General features: G+C 30.7%; 1 protein-coding gene across 1 annotated transcript; it reads right to left on the bottom strand.

Moving 5' to 3' along the window:
* Positions 1-4,616: 4,616 nt before the first annotated feature.
* On the bottom strand, positions 4,617-7,273 carry LOC18045181. Its single transcript, XM_024186268.1, has 4 exons — positions 7,086-7,273; positions 6,401-6,872; positions 5,193-5,424; positions 4,617-5,086 (listed from the first exon to the last, which is right to left on the bottom strand). Exons 1-4 carry the CDS (start codon positions 7,271-7,273, stop codon positions 4,617-4,619), a joined length of 1,362 nt encoding a protein of 453 aa, XP_024042036.1.
* Positions 7,274-7,747: the final 474 nt, after the last annotated feature.

The raw sequence follows: 7,747 nt of genomic DNA, 5'->3' as shown, positions 1-7,747 counted from the left end.
TTTGGTAGTCTCATTAGTTTTAGAAGCAATCAACCACAATGCCCAAAACAATCAACCTTACCTCATTACATAAATTCGTTTCAAACTTTTTAAATTAAATTATTTAAAAGAATATAGTCAAATACCGTGAAAAATTTGGTGATAGTGATTGCAATAATCGGTGAAGCCAACGGCAACAAGCGACAACGGTTGAGGTGCAGCAGATCGTGTCGGCACGTCGCAGTTGCAGTGATGGCTTGGCTTCGCGCAGTTGCGTCAGTGACTGTTGGATGCTCAATTAATCAGAACAACCCAAGAAATGATTTCGTAACGTACTAGTCCCAATTTTAGTCTCATGTCTATTCTTACGAGCATAATCATTACCACAATTATTACACTTGCATCTATTACATGGATCATACTTAGTAAAATAGTCCCACCTTTCCTATCTCTCTTATGGCTTTTTCCTTTTGCTTTGAGTAGTTGCCAAAGTGTCTGAGAAATTAGTACCATGATAACTTGAATTCTCATCCATATAAAATTCATTAAAAAAAATCATCGTCATCATTTTTATAAAATTAAAACACATTGAATGTTAAACTTAAAACTTATAAAAACAATTTTAACAAAGAAAAGCATAATAATTCATGAGCATTCATAAAAAAAACATGCCTAAATAATCTTTTGTGAATATACACAGAAAGATATGCTATAAATGCTCTGTGTAATATTTGGTTTTATGTAGATTTTATCAACAACCACAAAGCAAATGATCGATTTCTGGAAGTGTGCCTAAGTTTAGACTTTAGAGAGACTGCTAAGTATTATATCTCCATGGTTGAGCATCCTATCATTTAAAAGAAACTGGCCCTAAAAGGTCTTGACTTCTGATCATTAATAGCTAAAGGTGTGGAGACGCAACCACAAAAAAAAGGAAAGAAAGAAAATAAAAAAAAAAAACAAATCCCAAAATCCCATACTCACAAATCCTAGAAACCTAAGTAATTAAATTTACTAATTCCAAGCATCCCCATTAAGCAAAATACTTAAACTATTAAATAAACAAAGTTATTCAAATCGATTAAGTTTTACCCATTGAATACAAATACAAGAGCATCTCATAAATTAAACCATTAGTCTCTTCTAAACCTAAAGCATTATAGGGCCACTGCAACAGTAACAAAAACAAATGAAGCTTTCGCAACAGAACCTCACTTTAAATCAATAGAAAGGTTGTAATCGAATTGGGGGCTTTCAAGATTCTGCAATTTCAATAGAGGACAATAAACGAACAAATACCATTTGAGAATTTTTGCGTCATGATTTTAGAAAAGAGAAGTTATAGGTTGAAAGGTAACTATTTTGAATCCAGATTGGTAAATGGTCCATTTATTTAATTTATATTTGCTTTTACATGTTGCTTTCCTTTTTTTAGTTGTTGGCAATTAATAACGCCGTGAACAATTTAATAGTGGGTTTTCACTTGTTTGTTTTCATTTATTTCATTTGATAAGTTTGAGAGTTGGGGTTTCGTCCATGGCCCATGGGTAAACCATACCTAACCCATAATGAAATCGTTTTTTTATATAAAACCCACATTTAACCTATTTTTATGATTTACCTAACCCAAACCATTTAATTTGGTTTGTGTTTGGGTAAACCCATGGGTTGTGGGTTTATGCCCACCCCCACCTATAATTACTAAACCTAGCTATTAAAATTGGGTTCACTTAAATTATTGTTAAACGTGTAAATAGAATTATATCTGATGAAAGGCTTTTCACATTTCTGTTCCAAAAACTAGATGCAAATCATTTTTTTTTTTTAAAATAGATGTTGAACATTTCAATTATTTTGATAGAATTAGGTTTGTGGGCATATATTTGAAAGGGGATAATACTTCTTAAAAAAAATGGTGGAATTATTTGAGCACACTATAATACTCAATAAATTTGTATATATTTAATAAACCTCCCATTAGATTTTGGATTTTTCTTTTCAATTATAATAAACTCACCTACGTATTTAATTTACTTTTCATAAATATCTTTTATTTTTTTGAGTGGTGACATTTGAATCCCCTAATTATATCTCACTGGCCTTTACTTCTCATTTAATTCCATTGAAAATTTTAAAATAATCTTTATATCTTAGTGTATTCCATCTAAACCCTAAATTACCCTTATTATAATTTTTATATTTATCCATATACGCACCATATCAAATTTCTATTTATTAAAAAAAAACTCTAGTAATCTCTATAACCTTTCTCTTTCTTTAACTTCTAGTGACCCGAAAACCCTTCTCAATGTTGGATTTGTGTTCCTTCTCAATCTTGAAGTGCACCTTTTGACTAATTGAATTTGTTCTATTTTCATATATATCAGCTAATTTTACTTGTAACATTAATAATTGCTTTGCTGACTTATATGGAATTAGAGCTATATAGTTATGAAATTCGTGGGGTAGGGAGTGCATAGATTTGCCCCCAAAATGCTGAGTAGTAGTTGTTTCTTGTGAATTGTCCTTTGAAAAAACTGTAGTTTCTGAATAATATATAAGCTTAATTGCTTTTTATAAAATAACTTGTCCTAATCATTTGAGAAAATAAATATAATAATGAAAACACATATTAATAATGGGAAATTTATAAAAATAACCACTAAACTTTTTGATTTTTCTAATCTAACCCCTAACTTTTTCCAATTTAACCCCCAAACTTTTTCCTATCACAACTAGACAAATATACATATGCATATATATACAAACATATGTATGTGTGTTTTTATGTGTGTATATGTATGTATGTATGTATGTATGTTTGTATGTATTATCCTCCTCATTTTAATCAGCCAACTCTCTCCCTTTTCCACACCTGAAACTTTTCTCTCTTAAACGGCAACGACAACGACAATGGCAAACTAGAATCCAACCAAATCCACCATAATCTATTTGAATCCTAAACGAATCCAACAAATTGAAAAAAACCCAAACCCTAGGAATCTAACTTCATCATTTCTTTTGTGATTTGAACGAATTTGATTGGGATTCCAGATGATTATGGGTTGTTAGAGGGAGATAATGAAACAAAATTTAATTAAAATATTAAGTTATAAATATTATACATTAGGCATTTGATGAAATTTCTCTTAGATAGTTTATTCTTAGTTTTTGTATAATCAAATGTTAAAAGGTGCAACTGAGTTTTTGTTGAATTGTGTGATATGTTTTTTGTATATCAAGTGCAACGGAGGGTAAATTTAGTGCGACATGGCGGCAAGCAATAAGATGTTTATTGCATGCACATCGTGGCAGTGCGCGCACTTGTCGCACCATCTTGGTGTGACAAGCACATTGTCACATCATATTTCAGTCCATTTTTTGTGTTCTTGTTAATGTTATTAAGTTATTATATGTAATTGTGTCATATAACAATTTAACTTTGTAATTGTATTAGATACATGACGAAATCCAAAATAGCAAAGCATAAAGGTACCTTAGATTCAGTTGTAAAAGCCATCTGGAAAAAATTAAAAGTAATAACATTCCTATTATATGGAGTCGTCCATAGTCCATCCTTCTACTGCAGAAGCATGAAATTTTAACTAGGAAATTGTTATTCATAGCAATGTTGAAGAGATAATCATTCAAAAAGTTAAAAGATATTAAGGTTTATATAACTTGATTATTTGAATTATATGTTAATAAAAGTTATCATGTGGATATATTTAAAAACTATTTATTCTTTTTCATATCAGGATGAAATAGGTATTAAAATAAAACTGATCAACGGGGGCTGGTGAGATCAAATGAGAGTTCAGATATCACTACTCAATTCTTTTATTTGTTTCTCTAGAATTGATTTATTAACACATCATTCATTGTTGACTGAGTTTTTCTTCTTAACTGAACTCTTATTTTAATCATTAAATACTAGAGACAAAAGATTTAGGTAATAGTACTTTACAATTCACATGTAATTAGGCTAATTAAATTTGAATTATATTGAATAGCCTGTATAAGACATGATTAAAAACAAGTTTGTTACCTTCGGACCTTTCCGAAGAAAATTTTTATCAATTTAAATACCGAATGGAAATTCAATTACTAAAGTTCCATTGATAGCTTATACATTTAATAGTACCTCAATGGGATCTATTAGAAAACTTAGGGCCTGTTTGGTATTGTTTTTGAATTTATATTTTCTGAGAATAAAAACGAAAATGAAAATGGTGTTTTGTAGTTGCTGTATTTCGAATTTAAATATGCGTCTGGTATCATTTTCTGTATCCTATATTTTAAAACTGAAAACAGTAATATGCGTTTAGTAGACACAGTTGAAAATGATAAAAACAGAGAATATGCGTTTGGTAATGCTTTTTTCAAAAATAGTTTTTACTAATCATTTACATTATATTTATAATCATAAAATAATTATTTAGCTAATACACGCAAATACAACAAAATAATTGATCCAAATTTAATATTAAAAAAATTACATGATAATAAAGTTTAAGAATTAACATTAATTAAAAAAAAGTGAAGACATTGTCATTGTTTTTACACCATATAATTAAGATATATATTACAACACATGATTTAAACAAAATAATTAAAAAAAAATTACATGATACACATTATGCATTACGTATGTAATCATGCCATATAAAAGCTGCAATTCCATCTCTTGTAGCATTCATCTCTGCAACACTTACTGGAGATAAATCAATATTAGTAAGTGGTCTATTAGTGTCTCCTTCATCGTTGGTAACCAAATCTTGCACATCAAAGTCCCCAAATAACCTATCACTTGCATTTTCTTGTCGTATAAAATTATGCAAAGCGCAACATGCAATTGGAATTATACGTTGCTTACGTAAACTATAATTATGCATGTCCCTTAAAATTGAAAATCGCGCTTTTAAAACACCAAAGCATCGCTCAATTACATTACGCAATGATGAATGTCTATAATTAAACAATTCTTGGGGACCTCTAGGTGCTCGACCTAGTCCTCTATAATCACGTAAATGATATCTCTCACCTCTATATGGTGTCAAAAATCCCTTCATATTTATGTATCCAGAATCCACAACGTAGTAATATCCTAAAATATAGAAACAATAAAACATAACTTAATTAAAAAATAAAAGCCAAACATATTAACACACACACACACACACACACATATATATATATATCAATATTCTTACCTTCTTCCGGAAGTGGAAACCTAGATTCTGATCTATTTAAGGCATCCATAAACACCATTGAGTCATTGACGGTACCTTCCCAGCCCGTATATACAAATGTAAACATCATGTCAAAAGAACATGCACACATGATATTTTGAGTCACCTGAGTCTTTCTATCTCGATATGATATCTGTTTCTGTGCTGGTGACCATGCAGCAATGTGGGTTCCATCAATTGCACCGATATGCTTCTGTGAAAATATGAAAAAATTAATAATTTATTAACCAAATGTTAATGTCACATAAACATTGAAGTAATGTGTATTGAATTTCTTACCTCAAAATATGGAAAAAAAAATTTGGATTGTTTCTAATCTCTGATGGCGCTTCCCCTTGAGGTTTTGGTTTTATAATGTGATTTGCCAAGTGACAAAATGCTTTTAACACACGCTTAAAGTGTGTAAACATAGTTTCTGCTGAACGTTGAAAACGCTCAGATACAACCCGCACAACAACACCATGGGACAATATATACAAGTACATTGCTACAACCTCCTTGATACAAACATGTTTATCATTCTCTAATAACTGTAAATGTTCAAGTGTATAATATAATCGAATAAAAACTTCTTTATCCATTCGAAACACGTTATACATCCTGTCCGGATGGCCATTTAACAACTCTTGAACAAATTCAATTCTAGTCAATTGTCCTGTATAACATTGCCTTCTAATAGCACACTGTTGTTTCTCATAAATTTTTATAGCAATGGCTACCTCTAAAACCTCTTCTTCAATATCTGTTAAACTGTCAATATCATCATCTTCATTGTTGTTGTTGTTCATTTTTTTGATCTGATTAAAAAAAAAATCCTAGATTATATTTCAAGTATATGATAATTGATCTAAAAAAATAAAAAGTTCAACTCACAAAAATAAAATTAAATAAAGTTCAACAAACACATTTCAACTTATAAAAATAACATAAAATAAAGTTCAACAAACACATTTCAACTTATGAAAATAACATAAAGTTCAACAAATAAAAGTATTACAAAGTCCAAACTATAAAATAAACAAGCACACAGTTCACAACCAGTAACATCCAAATAACATCCAAGTTAAACACATTATATCTTAAACAACAAACTATAAACTAGTTAACCAATATTTTTTCCTATGCTCAGGCATGCTTAAAAAGGCTTTCCTCCACTCAATACTGGGCACTAGCTTATCCATCAATTTGTTGTATGTATCTCCATTAATGTCTCCCAATTTCTCCACAGCTTCAATACACTCTTCAATAGACCACTTTTCAACACATTGAGGAGTTGACTCCGCACTTTTGCACTTAACCATCTTCATTCTAACATTCATCACTGAACTAGCCATTTTAAAGTAACTGTCAAACTCACTCTTATTTTTTTTACCACGCTCAGTTGAAGTTGCAATTGGCTGACGAGGCCTTTTTTCTGTCCTAGTCTCGGAAAGAGGTTCCATTGAATCGTCATCCTCAATATCAACATGAACTCCATGACCAAGGAAATTCTCTTCCAATTCACGATCCTCATCCGAGGACAATGGAACTTGGCTAGAGGAAAAACGCAAATGGCCCGAAGCTATGGTGGTGTTGAATATCTCCCCTAAGGTTTGGTAGTGCTCTAATCCTTTTTTACGATATGGCTTCACTGCAGGCACTCTTTGTGGAAAAAAAAAGTGTATAAAACCAAATAATAATACTTTAATTTTATACGAAACTATTTAATAAACTGTGAATATAGTTTTACCTTAATATATTCAGCCCAAATAGCTTCCGATGCTGTGATCGTTTTTGAAATAGGATCCCAACCAAACCCAGTCAGAAAACTCTCGATGTTTTTTGCGCAACCTATTAGACTTGGACTTAAGTTGCCTTACATTGAATCTTTTGTAGGATTGTTCAAATAACTCATCACTTATAGTGGTCCAAATTTTCTTAGTAAAGGTTGATGTTTGTAAATCACCCTTTTTAACATGGTCATGCACTATACTAATAAAAGCATTTTCGGTCCGGCTAGACCAATCGGCCTTATCCTCAACATCAACATTATGTGGATCCATATCTTGAAAAATTAAAAAAAAATAACACATATCAAATATTAATCAAATTCAACATAACATGAAAGTAATTTCAGCAACATTTCATAGATTACAAAATGAATGTTACTCGAAAGATCATGGTGTGTATGTGCATGTCGGCATGTTTGTGTAGAAAAAGACAGCTTTCAAATGTGCAATGTTATTCCAAATTTGACAGTCCAAACCTTATTACAAGCCCTATCCCAAATTCTAATAATCACAACTTCATAAAATGAATAAAAAAAAATCAAAGTAATTGCTTGTAATTAAGTACAATAGAGGCACATCTCAAAGCCACATGCAAGCAATAATCTAAGATTCCAATGATAGACCTGTAATTCAACATACAAATATGAGAGGAAATCAAATAACTAGGAAATGGAGTTTATGTAAAATTCTAAGAGCTATTAGGCCACAGAATAGCTACACCAATTTCCGAAGTCCAATAAACTCATT

The sequence above is a fragment of the Citrus clementina genome, unplaced genomic scaffold (assembly GCF_000493195.1).
Source record: "Citrus clementina cultivar Clemenules unplaced genomic scaffold, Citrus_clementina_v1.0 scaffold_4, whole genome shotgun sequence".
In the NCBI taxonomy this organism is placed as follows: Eukaryota; Viridiplantae; Streptophyta; class Magnoliopsida; order Sapindales; family Rutaceae; genus Citrus; species Citrus x clementina.
Note: the sequence above shows the minus strand (reverse complement) of the source record. Positions and strands in the feature narration are given on the sequence as shown.

Excerpts from the sequence above, each read along its gene's own strand:
- LOC18045181 (XM_024186268.1), bottom strand. The coding sequence starts at position 7,273 with ATGGATCCACATAATGTTGATGTTGAGGATAAGGCCGATTGGTCTAGC. Across the intron at positions 6,873-7,085 it reads TACAAAAGATTCAATGTAAG|AGTGCCTGCAGTGAAGCCAT; the intron begins GCAACTTAAGTC and ends TTTTCCACAAAG. Across the intron at positions 5,087-5,192 it reads GTTTCCACTTCCGGAAGAAG|GATATTACTACGTTGTGGAT; the intron begins GTAAGAATATTG and ends TCTATATTTTAG.